This window comes from Lichenostomus cassidix, chromosome 3, assembly GCF_008360975.1.
Source record: "Lichenostomus cassidix isolate B80296 chromosome 3, HeHo_3.0, whole genome shotgun sequence".
NCBI classification, from domain to species: Eukaryota; Metazoa; Chordata; class Aves; order Passeriformes; family Meliphagidae; genus Lichenostomus; species Lichenostomus cassidix.
Genome location: NC_139483.1, coordinates 60,848,075 through 60,864,472, shown reverse-complemented (window position 1 = coordinate 60,864,472; position 16,398 = coordinate 60,848,075). Strand labels below are relative to the sequence as shown.

Below are 16,398 nucleotides of genomic sequence, written 5' to 3'. Positions count from 1 at the left end.
ATATTAATCCACAGCCCTCCCTAGAACAGGCAAGTCAAAAATAATATGCTCCATAAAGAATGAAAAATTGAAAAAAAGGGAAGTGAAAGAGTGACTCAAGGTGACATGTTTCCTCAGTTTTCTCTTTGCCATATTCCCAAGTGGTCCTTACATTCTTTAAATCCTCTGCATTTTGTTTTGGATGTATATTTTAAGATACTGCTTTCTTCCTTTCTGAAAACTCACAGTTCCTGACATAAGGGTTGAAGCTTTTGAGGTGTGACTTCTTTCCCTGTATTTCCATATTAAATATTAAGCTGAGATTTGGAACAAGTTAGTTATCCCTCTCCTGAGATGCTTTGGATTTAATTCAGCACTTATATAAATAGTAATGTAAATTAAGTATCTAATGAATTAGGTGTAGTAATAATGCCATAATATGCACCGTGCTGCTTATTACTGAATCTGCAAATTGAAGTTAATTTACTCAAAAAGAAAAAAGTAAAAGAAATCATAATACAGCTGAGGGTAATTGTACTCTGCTGTACCAGAATTAGCTAGACACTAATTACAAATATTTTACTATCACTACAAGTTTCTCTGTTATTTTTCTGCTACAATGAAGTGCTCATTTTTCCCCATTTTCAGAATGAATTTCTTTTGCAAATACTTCTATACACTAAAATCCTTACATACATTATAGTAGAAAACTATAAAGACAGAGGAAAATGCTGTAATTACGTAGTTTGACCTCCTACATAACACAGTCCATAGAGATTCCCTGAATAAATTCCTATCTCAAATTACACATTTAATATTGATTTTAAAGTGTCCCACAATTGAAAGCTCACCACAATTCTTTTCAAAATTTACCTTTAACTTGTCTAGATATCTACCTTTCAGTCCAGATGCTTACAAGGCAATTATCTGAAACATTCTGTCATCCTGTCATCAGCAATATTTCACTGGCTGTTTTTACGATGACAGTTAACATCTTTTGCTTAGCTATACTGCTTCATCTCCTCCCCCTAGCCCTCTAATAACTCTCACAGTTCTTCTCTGGACCTTCTCCATTGTTTCAAAATCCTTCCTGGAGTGTGGACATAGAAGAATAATTTGAAAACTAGCATGAATAGTGGGACTGCTAAGTACAGATAAAATATAGCATCCTTGTTTAGACTCAGAGTTCCCTTGTAAATAACCACAGAGCACACAATCTGTTTAGCCACTTTGTTAAGGAAATGTCCCTGTGTGACTATCTAAGAGCCACTCTGTGGTCTCTTGCCTCAGACTCTGGCCCCACAGAGCTCAATCTGCAGCTTACACCACAGCTCCCCACCAAGCTAAAGGCACTAAATGTATTCCTCAGCAGCTGTGTTAATCTGGGAATCCGAATCTTAATTCTAGTGCTAATTATGCACTAAGAACCACAGGTCTGGAGTCACTTCTCCACAGACAAGGCACCTATGAGACAGGATTTCCTGCCTCTGTGTGTGCAAACACTGTATTTGTTTGTACTTGATGTATCATGATGTCCAGATTGCTCTGAAAGACTGTCAGTCCTCCAGGCTGCATATTCTAAATTCAGTGAATTTTTAAGATTGTTGTAGGCTCACAGAAACTCTGAACCTCTTACTTTGTTCTGCTAGAATAGGCTTAACTCAAATCATCAGGCTTTGGTCTTCTAAAAGCTGGTATCTAGCTGAAGCTAGACAGCAATGAGGTTTCTTTCCCAGACATGAAACAAAACAGTCCCCTCTGGAGAGATTCATCCAAACCTACTTGGGATAATTTAGATGCCTGAAATAGGTGGGAAGTTTTGTTCATTCTGTAGGTGCTTGACTCTCTCCTGTGACTACATAGGAAAGCTAGTTAGCATTTGTTAAAAAAATTATGGGGAAAAAGGAAGATAATTATAATTGTCACCAGGTATGTCTATAGTTCTTGAGGTGAAAACTTCCGAAGCTGCTGGGCACATAAAACTTTATGGCAAAACACTAGATCTGACATTTTTATCGTGGCCATTCCCCTATGTCACATAGAATGAAGCACCAAGCAAGAATATCTGGCTCTCAGAAGAAATATCAGTGTGTTGATACTCCATTAATCTCTTACTAAGCACAGGGATTGCCTTGATATTATCTTGCTCATTTTGGAAAAGCGAATAAGTCACGACAAAAATGGTCTAACTGGAAAGTATTTCAAAGTTGGTATGCATACCACAGTCATTACATTCAAACAATGTTACACTAAGGGTAGCTGTAAATACAGATGCTAATTCTGCATCACGGTGTACTTGTGACACCTGTCCATCTTTATTTGTGTACCTGCATATAAGTATACTTGTTTACATCTTTGCGTGTGTGATATAGTGGCTGACTGAAGGAAAAACAGAGTTGATGGAAATAGCGCAAGTCAGTAGATGGTTAATAGAAACTATATGGCCACAATTTTTGTTTCTTGACAGCAGGAAACAGACTAGTTGGCATATGGAAGACAAAAGACATTATATTACAATATAGAATCTCTCCATGATACACACTGTATCAGTGTGAACAAGCCATAAATAATGAAAGCACACAGAAGGGTGCATGTGAAAGATGCAAAAGATGGCTCTAAATTGATTGAAAAAATATTGTTATCAGTAATGAAAGTCTGCCTGACTGAGGCAGCAGCAAGGACAATGAAGACAACTGCGGTACTTAGTGGGCTCAATATCAAATAAAGAGCTCAAGTTAAAGTAAATCGATATAAGAATGAAGAAAAAAAATACGCTATCATCAGGACCTTTATATTTGGTACAGAAATGTAGTGGTTTAAAAAGAATTTGGAAGGATATCTCCAAAAGAACACAGAAGAGTGTTAGGATGACTCTGTCAGATTCAAGTCAGGTGGATGAGGGATCGTTATCCAGATTTTGTGTTGAAGCTGAATGAGATGGCTTGGCTGAATGATCAGCATGAGAACCAGAAAGATTCCAAGGCAGGCTTTTGTGCTACGTGTCATCCTCCAGATAAAATAGATATCTCCATGAATTATGCAGCTAACATATCACTGAACACCAGTAGGGCTTCACATCTGTTTGCTGACCACTTCTATAAAGTCTTCCTTTGTGTCTACATTGCTGCATGCTCAAGATCACCATGAAATTCAAGAGGAAGTACCTACTAATTAGGCACATATTAAGCATGAAGTCTAACACCTTATTGTAGAATTATGTCTTCACTGACAATTTTGCAGACTTTTCACAAGAATCTTGTGAGCACACAGACTTTCTGGGCACATAAGCAGCCACCTGCCTCTGCAAATCTCATTTCCATTGCAGAGGAAAAGCAGCCCTCTGAAAATCTAAACCAAGGGCTGTGAAGGTCACAAAAGAAAGATCACTCTCACAAGTCCAGACTGAGCTCAGACCTAAGCACACACTAATCTGCTCCTTCCTGATGCCTGAGTTTCCACAGAAAAGAAAATCTGGTACACATGCTGAGGAGGAGCTGTGCTTGTCCCACCCAGGCCCCCAGTAATTCACATGCAGGGACCAAGACCATCAGATTAGAGCTGTTCAGCTGAACTTATAATTTAGCCACTACTTGCAATACTTTTGGAAATTAGATGTTTTTGTCCTAATGAAGTTTGTGTGTGAAGTCTGTTGGCATTTCCAACTTAACTTTAGCCTGTTTCTTTAGTATTACTAATCTATATGATATGCTTCAGGTTTTATCGGAAACAGAGACCTGCTTGTTGTACCTGTATCTACTCTGGTTTGCAGACAATCAAGCAAAGGATCTATTTTATTTGGGTAGCACGTTCATATGTCAAACCTTGCAAATCTTTTATCTCTGATAAGGCCTGCTGCCACTCCAGTTTGTGTTCACTGAATTTTTTGCTGCTGTTTCTTTTGTCTTGGCATAAAATATTTTGGGTTTTTTTCAGACTCTGTTTTTCTTCCATTTTCTATAACTCTGAATTTATTCTGCAATGTCTCTGGCCTTCCACTGGACCTGCATACCTAATGTGTTATATATTAACATTCCTCTGTTCATGCAGCAATCTTACGTTCCTACACAATTTTTTATTCTTATAATTCCTTAATTTCCTATCTCTTAATATAAACCCATAATTTCTTAATTTCTTCTTTTCCATGATTTCTTGCCCACTAATACTGCTATTCATTTTCCAAGAACTTCCAAGTATCTTCTTGAGTATTCAAAAGATAGTATTAGTGTTTTCCTGCCCTAAATGTGAAAAACCAAATAAATCTGAATTTATGAAATGTAAGACATCCATAATAAGAGCCTTGACAAAGATAAGGTGGTTTTAAATCTTAGATCAAACAATATATTAATGCATATCTTCAGAATTTCAGTTACTATCTTAGTGATGTGCACAGTATTTAACAAATTAATAAAGCATAATAAAGATGGAGCTACTGAAAAACAGTTTTTTGCCTCTACAGTGGAGAGTTCCAGTGTTTATTCACCTATTAGATAGGTTTATCAATAAATGTTATGATTTAATTGAAATTTTCTTAAGTTTGTCTATGTGGACAAAATACAACTATCACTTTTAATTTACTGCTACCAAATAGGACAAAAAACATGCCTAATATGATGTTTATAAAAGATAAAATTTTGTCAAAAGCTCTCAAATCCCACTTTTAAAAATCATTCATGTACTTCACCTGAAGGTCATCAGTGAGCTCCTAGGTCCCTTGGTCAATTTGAAAATGAGTTTTCTAAGTCAAATCTACTTTATATAAATTATTTGTCCACTTTGCCCTAAAGGATGCTGAGAGTAAACAGTCAATGAAGACACTTAGTTTTGTCTATTCCATAAAGCAGAATGGTTTCACAAATAAATATCCTAGCTAAATAATGTAGTAATTCCCTATCTATTGACATGATAATCACATAACCTTTCTAAATAGCTAACTTCCTAACCCATGAGTTTTGATGAAGTAGGATGTTTTCATGCACTAGGGAACTACATAGCTAAAGACAGGGGCAAGATGAGTGTCTCTTGTGTGTCAGTAGATGGTTTAAGATGTCCATGATTCTGTGAGATAAAGCAGGGAGTCACTAGACTGCATGGACAGATCTCCTAATTCCCTTACATTCTCTTATTCACATTAGATCATATACTCAGGTGAAAAATGAAGGGCAGGTCATGCCTGTTTGCACTTGAGTTCATGGTGCCTTTTCCCATCTGTGCTGGCAACTCTTCTTTCCCCTCTGACAAGAGAGTGCAAGCGGTTCTCCAGTGCATTATACTGCAATTAATGTTTTTCTTCTTGCTTCGGAATATCCTCCTGATATTTCCTAGTAGGTAGTTTGCTGCTGACTAGCGTCATGTGTCTTGACATTTGAAAATAAGAAAACATTTCAAATTAAAGCTCTTGAATTAGAAACATGACTAGAACTGACCTGTGATAACAGAATTTTTTTTTGCTTCTTTTGAGAAGTCTAACTCAACTCTATGCACACTTTCCCTAAAATTCTTTCATTAACTTCTAAAGATTTCAGTAGAACTTTTCCTACTTATGGCGGATAAATAATAAACTGGGGGGGGGAACCCTCACAAAAATGACATTTTGGGTTTACCCTATGTTTATTGCTGCCATGCAGCTGCACAGCTCAGCAGTCTTCAAAGATGGCTGTGAAAGTTGGACCTCATTGCACAGTGCTGTGTTCTCTCATGCCTCTCCAATTAAATTATCCTTCTACCCTTTATTCTGCCAAGTCAATACAACCAGATGAAATATTTCCCTGTTCTGGCAATCAACTGGTGATGTAGAGGAACCAAACATCTAAAAACAATTTCTTCTCTAACCTTCAGTAGGAAATAGTATTGTATTTTGTTTTTCAGAGACTTGGTGCATCTGTTCAAGTCAACACCAAATTTCTATAAGTATAGAAATTTAAACTAAATATGTATTTTTGGCAGAGAATTGCAAAAGAAGTGACAGTATAAACAGTTGGAATACACAAATTAGATATAAACAATATCAAAAATAAAGCATTAACACATTGCTGATATTCTGCATACAGTAATATAGTGGATTAATAACAATGTAGAACAGTATATGTAGCTGTAGCACTCTTTGTGCCTTTCATGCAAAAACTGAAAACAAAATTCATAACGTTTATTGGAACCTGGGAAAATAGGCACAGTTATCTTATTGTTACAGATTTTGTGAGAAAAAAAATAAACTGTGACTGGATTGCATTGTTTTGATACTCATGTTAGGGATGTAATTCACAGAAGTGGGACTTTCTAGAGGCAAGAAAAGCAGAGCATTTTCAGGGACAAAGAAGGAACACAGCTGCTGTACCAGCACAGTGGCTACTTGTGTGCAGTTGTCAGAGCAGAAGGAAAACGTCTATGGCTTTTGCTCTCACTTCATGCTGTCCCTTGGCAGTGGAGGCTGGGTGGAGGCTGCCCTTCTCTGCTAGTGCAGAAACTTTCCCTCACCTCTCCTGATGGGGCCAAGGCAACCTCATCTGCCACTAGATGGGCTGCCCTGAGTGACCTATGCCTGGAACAGGTGACAGAGCTGCAGCCTTCACAACATGTGGGTTAAAGAAAACACAAACCTCACATTTTTCATAAAGACTAACATGTCAAAGTACTGCTGTCACTTGTGTTCTTCCTACCAGAGCAGCTTCTGCACCAGCATGTTAAATAGCCTTTACTGAGACCTAGGGGAGAGATGTGTGCTGTGTTACTAAGAGCCACACAGGGCTTCAGAGTTTCAAGCTAGTGATCACTGCTTTAGAGAGAAATGTGCCCATTTCAGACTAAACATTTATTTTTAAATGGGCATCTGATGTCTGTCGATGGCAGAGGTCTAATTCAGACTTCCTTGATCACCATGGCTGGCACACTCCCAGGTACTGCATTATATTAACAAGGTTCATAAACTGTCAGAGATATAACTCATCCACTTAACTCTCTGCAATGAGGCACAGACTCTGAGGACATGGCCTTTCCGGGAATGTTCTCTCTTCACAATTTGTCATTCCCCCGAAATGCCTCATGTGATATGATGTTACTGGAATCTTCAGCTAAAAGGTTCCTTTTTTTTTTTTTTTCACACATATTGCAGAATTTATTCATATGCATTCTGCCACCCCAGGCGGTGACTGGGATCTCTGCCATCAAACTATTTCCATTTGGTGCAAGATCACTGTTTTTCGTGCTGAATAAACAAGAGAGTGATCCCTTGCCCTTCAGCAGAGGGTCTGTTGGGGGAAGGTGCCTTTGACCACGGAATTCAAACTGTCCTTCTGCTTGGAGCCTCTAGAGCATAATCTCTCTTTGTACCAGGCTGGGCTGCATGGTGTGATATTCATTTAAACTCTCCAGTGGTTCTCCTTTTGCAGGAAAGGTTTTCAGAAAGCACTTTGGCATTTGCTTTTTGAAGCCTGCTTAGCTGATTTTGCTGAATGGAAAAGGTAGCCCTGAAACATATCTTTTATTATATTTTACAAAGGTGGAAAAAGCCTGCAGTAGGCTAATGCTGAGAGGAAAAATAGCACTGAAACATTAGCTGAGTTCAGTTAAACATTAGATACCACAGGAAGAGGTTTTATTGACCTTGAAACCCCCCCAACACATGGTGCTGTTATATTCTGCACCTGGAGCAAAATGTTTGTGCTAAGCAATGCATTTGCTAGATGTATGGATCCTAAGGAGATGGAATGATGTGGAGCACCCTATGCACACTGCTTTGTACTTTCACTGAGATATCTCTATTTCCTTAAGGGAGTTATTTGGTTAAGTTCATTCTTCCTCATCTTCCTTACATGCATTGCCAGAGACAGAAGCTGTCCTGTCAGGTATCCCACCTTCCCATATTGTGCACCGGCATGAACAGCCAGAGAGCTCAGGCAAAGCCTCCACCTGACAGTCATCTTCCTGGCAGCTCTGTTGCTGATGGCATTGTCAAAGAGATCTGTCAATTCCTCTGCTGTTAGTCCACAATTCCCACTGAGCTCCTGAATAACTATTACTGTATTTTGATAATCCATGCGTATTCAGGTTTCATAAGTTCAAGCACTATTCATCTTGATCACGCTCTCTAGAGCTGTTCTTTTGAATGCCTTATTTGTTTTTCCTTTTGTATGTTAAAGTAATGAGCTTTACTATTCAGGCTGCTGAAGGGCTGCTTCAGCTGAGCTGTGCACTTTGCATACCGTGCTTCCATCTGCCTTGTCAGCACTGCCATCACCAGCTGCCGTAGGAACACTTTGATCAGAGCATTATTAGGCTGCTCCAACATGACCACCACCATGAAGTCAGTGCTGTACAAAAGCTGTTGCATTCCATGAAGTTCTCTGACCCTGTGACCATCATCAGAGCCTTCAAATAAACAGCAATTCATCACATGAAAAACAAATATCATCACAGAGAAAGAGTCAGCTGTTACTGAAAAGTCTCTTACCTCTGATGAGATGTTCTGGCTCTTGTCATTTATGTGACAGCAATGATCTAATATAATCTAACATGTAATGATGGAGAAGAGCAAATTACCTGTGCTTTCTAAACTTTTACTCTATACAGTGTTCACAGTTGACCACAGTCCTGAGAAACTGGCAGACACAATATATTATTCCCTTTCTCATCTTCTACTCACCTTCTTCTGAATGTTTCTGTTTCCCAGATCCAAGGGCCCAGTGTTCACACTCAAAGCATTGAGGTTTATTTGCCATATGGGTGCCTCAACACGGAGGGATGAATTTCCCCTGAACAGAAACACTCCTATGTGTTTGCTTATCAAAAATTCAGAGCTCTCTTGTACCATCAAAATATTTTCCCTTATACAATCTGCACAAATTTCTAATATGTTTTTTTTCCTACTGCTCCTCAAAAGAGTACCATAGATAATCAACTGTTTCTTCTAACAGAGTTCAATTTAAAATGCTAGACATTCATTTGGTAGGGTATGAGAAGTCTGTGGCTTTGTTAGATCTGCAACATAAAGAACCAATTTTTCTCATCCTAATCCTATGGCTGTCTGGAAAAGGTGACACACAGTTTCACATAATGATAAGAAAAGCTCCTGCTGCCACAGGCAGTAAGATACCAAAGCCAGATGATTAAACCATTCCCAAGCTTTCCCAGAAGACAAGAGGAGACAAAGGTCCAAAGTTTTTTTCATAGAAGTTGTCATGCTATAAAACCTTCAGAGCAAAACCCACATACAGACACATATACACTTTGGCTTTAATAACCCATCCCTACTATTCACAGAAGAAATGTGGTGACACATATTTTAAAGCCTTTCACTTTAGTTTTTTGTTTATTTAAGCTTCTTTGTTGTTTTTTTCTTTAAAGAGTGGACAGAGGCAGTTTTCCTTGTTTAAAAATAAATGGGATTGTTTTTCACAATCTACAGAGCTCTAATGGCTAAATAATTTTTATGTGAATAGCAGGCACCACAACACACACTGTTAATCCCTGTGCAATCAGAGCTCTGTTCTAACAACGACAAGTTGGGCTACAAGAGCTACACCATGAGAGGAAACAGAGCAACAGACTTTTCCATCTTCAGGACTTCCTATGCACTTGGATTGGGTGGAATTAATGAAAATATGTAATCAAATATCTGCTCTGACCCTAATGAAGTAAGAAAATTTAAAGTAGAGAAAATCCTATGAAAGCAGAAAAGAGAAAATTAAAAATTTTCTCATTTTTAACATTTTTTTGGCACACTAATGCCTTCAGCCTGCACTGAGCAGTGCACACTTAAGCTGCACCCAGTACCTGCTGAATACAGCTGGTGGAGAACTTGTTCTTGGCTTCTCAGCCCCATCCTTGCTGTGAGCTGTGATCTGGGGATCTGTACGGACCAGCCTACTGTCACCTCCCCTCTCTCCAATGAGACAGGCCTGCCTCAGCTTCCTGAGGGAATCCTGCAGAGTCCTGCCTGGGGCATTTCCTGTGGGAGCAGGAAAGTGATGTTCAGTGCTGAGCCTGAATCTACAAGATGCTCCACAGTTCAGTTAACACAGAGGTCAGCAGTAAGTGATCCCCGGAGTTACCTCATGCGAGATGGTAGCACCTGTATTTTAGGTTGCCTTTCAAGTCTGAAGCAGGAAAAAAGGACATGCTACTCTTTAGCTGTGAGATGAAATCATAGAAAAGTGCCACATATCGTGTGGTTATCAAAAGCATAATTCACAGTGAAATACCTAGGAAGAGCAAAGATTTGTAGAAAGTTTTAGGTCAAAATTGCAGAAAACTCTTGCTAAAGTTTAAACTTCCTGGAAATTTGGGTCAAGCCAAATGTCTGTAATACAGCTACAAAACAGGTAAGTATCTCTTGCTTTCTACTGTTGTGAAAAGTTTGCACTGCTCTTTTCTGACAAGACACAGTGCTGTGATTTTCAGCGCTCCTGTAGTCTCTTCAATTGATCAGTACAGAAGCTTGCCAGGGAAGAGCTCAGGGAACCCTGAACAAGACAGAAGCTCTCTCAAGCGCCCAGCAGCATTTCAAACAAAACCTTTCTAGCAGGTCTTCATGGTGATCTTCAAATGCTTATACAAAAAGGAAATCTCCAGAAAATTGAAGGGTCTACTGAGAAATAAAGAAAGATTTTATTCTAAGTGCCTTCTGGAGAGCTGATATAAAAAATATGATGATGCACTAGCTGAAATAAATGCAATTTTTATCACAGTTTTCTTTTCCAGTGTGCCTAGACTCATCTGTACTTATGATTCATGGTTTTACTGTGTCTGCTGAAAAAAAAAACCAAAAACTTTTGGGACAGTTTTCAGCTCAAGAAAGGAAAGAAAAATAATTTGACAACTACACAGGCTAAGAAATTATCATTTTGGTTTGCTTTTAAATTTCATAGTTGCCCACTAGATATTATTGTGGACACGTCAATTTGATATTGTCTCTTTAAGGTAATTATTTTATTGCAGAAAATAAATCTACTTGGTCACAGTAATGAAATATTCTTTCCAGACAGCATATAGATAGTTAATTCTGTAGGAGAATGACGGCAAGGCCACACAGTCTGCCTTCCCTATCAGGAATCTGTCCTTATACCAACAGTTTTCCTATTTGCTCCTTTTATAATGAAAGATAGTTAAACTTGGAGGAATGACAGGGCTCTCATAATGTTAAATGTAAGCACAAATAAAAGCATACCTCAACAGAGTAGTTTCCATGCAGCTCGAGTTTTATATTAAACTCCAGCAATGATGTTCACTCACTGAGGCAGCACTGCTGTAGGCAGTGAAATCATGCTTGAAAGGGTTTTTGCAGGGGGCAGCTTTAGAACTCCCATGACACCGACTTAAATCTACAGATATTGAGAGAAAGGTCTCTGCCTCACCTTTCCTGCTAAATAATGAGCATGATTCTTCTGAGAATCAATACACTGGAAGCTTTCTAGACAGTAATTCTCCAGTTCTTCAGTTGCTCATAATGTGTGTGTGTATATATATGTACAGCAATATACCTCCAGACTCCAAAAATCCATTTTAAAGAAACATTGTCCCTTAAATGCACAACATTACAAAGTTTTTATATGTGCAGACCACTGTAAGCTTGAGAAATACAATTAATTTGCACATGGCTGTACATGTAACAACCCAGCTTTGCAATATAACATTCCCAGAATTACATCCATGTATTTCTGCTGTATTATTGCTTGAACTAGCCCATATTTTGCTTAGGTCTTAAACCAGAGTGTTTACAGAAACCAGCAAAAACTTAATAATGAAAAGTAAATGCACAAGCCTCAGCTCTTTTGAAGGTACTGGAACATTTTTCCATAGGAAAACACAATGAGTTTGTGTTTTTTAAGTCTAAGGTCCATTACTCTAGACCAAGTATAGTTATAGAATAAAACATATTCATTCAATGAAGCCAAGACTATGTATTATTTCCATAACCCTGAACTCATTAATCCTCATCCCAAGCCTTCTCCTCACCACCTTATCGCAATCAGATCTTCTCTTCTTTTAGTTTTTGTTTCCTCCTTGCTGTCACTCTTTTGTTTCAAGTGCACAGCTTAATAAAGATAACTTGTAGTAATTATCTATATAGATATTGCTTTGAAAGAGGGAGGTGTGGAGGCCTTGACCAGCAGCTATAGTATTTTATATGATAGCCTTTTTCCTAAATTTGGTGCTATTTGCAGCATATAAAAACATTCATCTCCATAAAAGGAGTGAGAAAAAATAACAAGACAGGATTTTGATCAATACTGAGTCTGATTAAGTTTGATCACAGCACTTGACATTTTGAGCAAGTCTGGAAGTACACTCACAGAAACTCAGAATCTGCCAGGAGTCTTTAGCAGTGTAACAGGACATTGTTGGCTTAGGTGAGGAATAGTCTATCTACATTTTTGTTTGCCCTTATCTGGCTATAATGAGACAATAAAACTTCATTTTTTAATCAATCTTATTACCAAAGCTTCACTAGTGCTGTTTTATTGGTGATTTATTTTAGGCTTTTCCTGTCTTTTTTTTCTTGGAAAAAGGAAATATAGTTTTATCAGCATGTTTATAGATAAAAAAAAGAATATTAAATGTTTGAGATCTTTGTTTATAAAATTAAGGTCATCAGATGCCATCAAAGTACACCCAGGGAGATGGTGCAGGCATGGATAATGTGTCACTTTTAGAAAGAGCAATACTCATTTATACTCTCATATGGACATATCAGGGAAAGTTGTAAAGAACAGACTTTTTCAAGCTGCAGAAAATGAGGTTCATAAAAACATGCATTCACTAATCACTATATGTATAAATGAGCAGGGATGTTGTTAATTTTTCTTTCTCCTCTAGAGGCCCATATTACAGCATTAAAATGGGAATGGGACAGATGTAGACACCTAATCTTGATGGGTCTGGGATCCAGAAATGATCTTCTGCTCATTGTACCTATTTCTTTTTATCACTGCATGGTTTATAAAAAACAAAGCTCAGTTAATTAAAAAAAATAGGTAGGGATGCAAAACAACAAGATTTTTCAAGCTAACTTTCCTAGCTTTAAGCTGATTTTCTGAGACAGTCAGACCCCTCCTCTTCTTTATCTCTGAGGACTCATTTCCTTCCTTTTCATGTAAGACAAAAATCTTTTGGAGATACTGAATCAGGAAGACTCTGCTCTGTGTAATCCTCATACTGCACTGAGCACTGCTGTGTTTGAGGACTTCCCAGGAATATATTAAGCAATGTGACTAACTTCTATCACTTGCTTTGGTTTGGTTTCTTCTCTCATATTCTTCTCCAGGGTGAGGAGTGTATTCAGTGTTTTATTTGGATTTGTTGGGGGTTTTGGGGGTTTTTTTGCAATACAAGGGTACATTGTGGTGTGCTTTTCTTAGAGACAAAAGGTTAAAGTAGTTCATCTTGCACTATTGCAAAGGTGGTAAATTTTGTGACACCCCTCCATCCATGTGAGAATTCAGTAACAGTTTCAGTTGACTAAAGCCCCCAAGAAATCTCTGCTATGTGCACAGATGAGCTTCTCTTCCTATGGGAAGTCCTAGTCTACAGCGGGGGAACATTTTCCTGATCTCTGTCTCAGAGATCTCTGCAGTCACCCTGGGCTCAGGTCCTTGAGCATCATCAAAGTGAAAGCTGCCACCTTTGGTTCTGAGCATCAGCTCACAGTGTGTGCCCACTACTGCTGATGCAATTAGAAGACAATTAGAAGATAAATCTTGAATGGCTGTCACTGTATCAGAACTGATAAATTGCTTGGTTAAAAAAAAAAAAAAAGGAGAAAGATGAAAAAAGTAATGTGAGATTCAAATAAAAAAATTTTTATGTTTACCAAGAAAAGGGTTGCATAAATGTGGGAGAAGGGGATGTTTCTTTTATTAACTCTGATTATCTCATGAGAAAAAAAACCCTGACATTTGTACTTATATCAGAACAATTTGAGCTTTAAGGCATTCTTTTAATCAACAAGTTCATCTGATGAAGTGCTGTAGGATCTGCTTATATATCAAAGGAGTACCCTAGAGATTTAAGTGATGTAACCGAATACAATTAAAAGATCTGTTGTAAACACCATTTGTGATACAGTTTGTTTGCTGTGTTTTGTAAGATAAGTTCAGTTAATAACACATGAATTTGTGATGGTTTAGAAGGCAGTAAAGTATTGAAGGGTAGTGCAAGAAAAAGATTACCATAGGTGCCTACCAGAAGTGCAACTATTCAGCTATCTTGGATCTGATGGTCTGTAAAAAGAGAACAGAGAAACTATTAAGCCAAGGTTCACATCCAAGAATGGAATCATTTATGAACAACCTTTCTGGGCCTAATTCGTTGCTGAATTAAACCTCAAGTAATGTCATTGAAGTCAATGGGGTTATGCAGGGCATAAGTCAGTGGAGCAAATTAGCTCTCTGTCTTGAAGCCAAGAAACGAAAGGGAAGAGTGATCCAATAAAGGAGAGATGAAATGCTGATATTAGCTGAATGCCACTTCTTGGTACAGTGTGTTCTTTGTGTCCAGCAGTGAATATTTCATCCTTCCCAGGTGTAAAATCTTCCCAGCAGCACTATAAGGCAGATTTATAATAAATGACAAAATTAATGGTTTAGTTCTGTTGTAATGCAGCTTCTGGGTTCCCAACAGGAATTTAAGCAGTTATCAGACGATACCTATGCTGGCTTCGGTGTGATCTCCAAGTCAAGTCTTGATCTCTTCAGGAAAGCCTTGAGGCTGACCTTTTTTTTCCTCTTTTGCCATCTCTTACCCATACAGATGTTAGAAGATAGCATTTGTGGGTATGGGTAGCTTGCTACATAGAAAACTGAGAGAAATTCCAGGAATATCTGTGTAAGAGCTGGAATAAACTAGGCAAAGTCACTGCCTCAGGTATGAAGATAATAGGAAATAGAATGGATTTGTGTGCATTTAATTTATATATGGGTAATAAATATGAAGGGCTCTAAGAACCCACAGTATTGCAGTGATTGTACATGTGCCTTGGATTAATGAAAAAAAATCCATTTTCACTAACCAGCATTCATAATACATGGTCTCTCAAATTTCAGTTTTTCTTCTGTCCAACCCACTGATTACTCAAAATGAAGTTAAGATCATCATCTCCCTCAGCTGGAGATTATGGGTTTTGCATCATTCACAAGGAGCTCGGTCCTGGCTGAAGCCTCTGGGCATTTTTATTATCTGTGTAAAGAACAAATTCCCAGAGTGTACAGATGGGTTTGCAGCTCATGAAAATATCTCTGTGAGGTGACCTCTGCAGAATAACACATTTTGCAGCACGACTCACTTCTCACTACACAGAGATCAAACAGCTGGAATTATTTTGATGTCCTACATTGCAAACTTCAGCAATGATCTAAAAGATGAAAAATGGTTTATTGTGATTTAGTAGAGAAAACTCTCCAGACCTATATGTAAGGGAAGTTGTCTAAAGCAAGCAACAAATGACATATGTTGCTGCTCCAGTATTTGTTCTTTTATTTCTGGTATAACTTTTAGCAAAAACAGAACTTGTTGGAGGGACCAGCCTCAAGTATATTCGGCCTGTTGATGTGTGATATTGGCCATTTATTCCTTTTTTTTTTTTTTTTCAGGTGGTACTTAGGTACTTCAATAATAAGAATAGAGATTTTAGTTTTCTTTAAATCCCATTGCTTCTGTTTACAATTCAACTCTGGGCATGCTCTGCAGAGAGGATTGAAGGGAACAAGATACAAATTTGCCAGCTCCTGTGTGAGATGCTGATGTAAATACATCCAGGACTATCCAAAGTGATGTGTCTTGAGGCTTAGGGACTATTGCAGACATAGGAACAAGTTCCATTAGTCCACAGCCCTAATTTCAGCTGGCCAAATATCATTATAAAGCTGGTTTACAAGTGCACTGGATTTGTCCTTGGTATAGTTGGCAAGGTTCTTGTTTATAAAAAAGTTCTGCTAGAGGGTCAGGGTTTATTGGATAGAAAATCTGATTTCAACAGAAATATATACATGTTCAGTGGCTAAAAGCTCATTCCTCAAAACACCCATTCACTTTTCTATTTTTCAAAAATTAAAAAGAAGTCAACTAGATATTGGAAAAATTTTGATCAATTTTTGGAAGTTTTATTGAGGGATGTGTTTTTCAAGAAAGATACAAAATTCCCCTGACTATTTCTAATTAAAATTACCAAACTGTTGTGGAGAATTATCTTTACCTCAACAAAGAAAGGCTGTTGAATTTTGTTATTTCTGTTTCTGTAGTTGCTTTTCTAAAGCCATCTCTTGTTTCTCTGTTGTATCCATCTTACACCTAACACTATTATATTTTGTTTCAGCTGGCAGGCTTCATCTATGCCTGTTATGTTGTGAAGTGTATTACTGAAGAAGAGGACAGCTGTAAGTACTAAAGTTTTATTACATACAAAATTAATTCTTTTTTATTTTGTCTAAATCG

General features: G+C 37.8%; 1 protein-coding gene across 2 annotated transcripts in view; it reads left to right on the top strand.

Annotated features, from left to right (window-relative positions):
* Window positions 1-16,398, top strand: part of NKAIN2 (sodium/potassium transporting ATPase interacting 2) — a 526,214-nt gene that overhangs the window by 483,035 nt on the left and 26,781 nt on the right. For both annotated transcript variants that reach the window (XM_085056048.1, XM_085056047.1), the window contains exon 5: window positions 16,280-16,340. In XM_085056048.1, coding sequence (XP_084912174.1) covers window positions 16,280-16,340 — 61 coding nt within the window. The remainder of the gene's footprint in view (window positions 1-16,279; window positions 16,341-16,398) is intronic.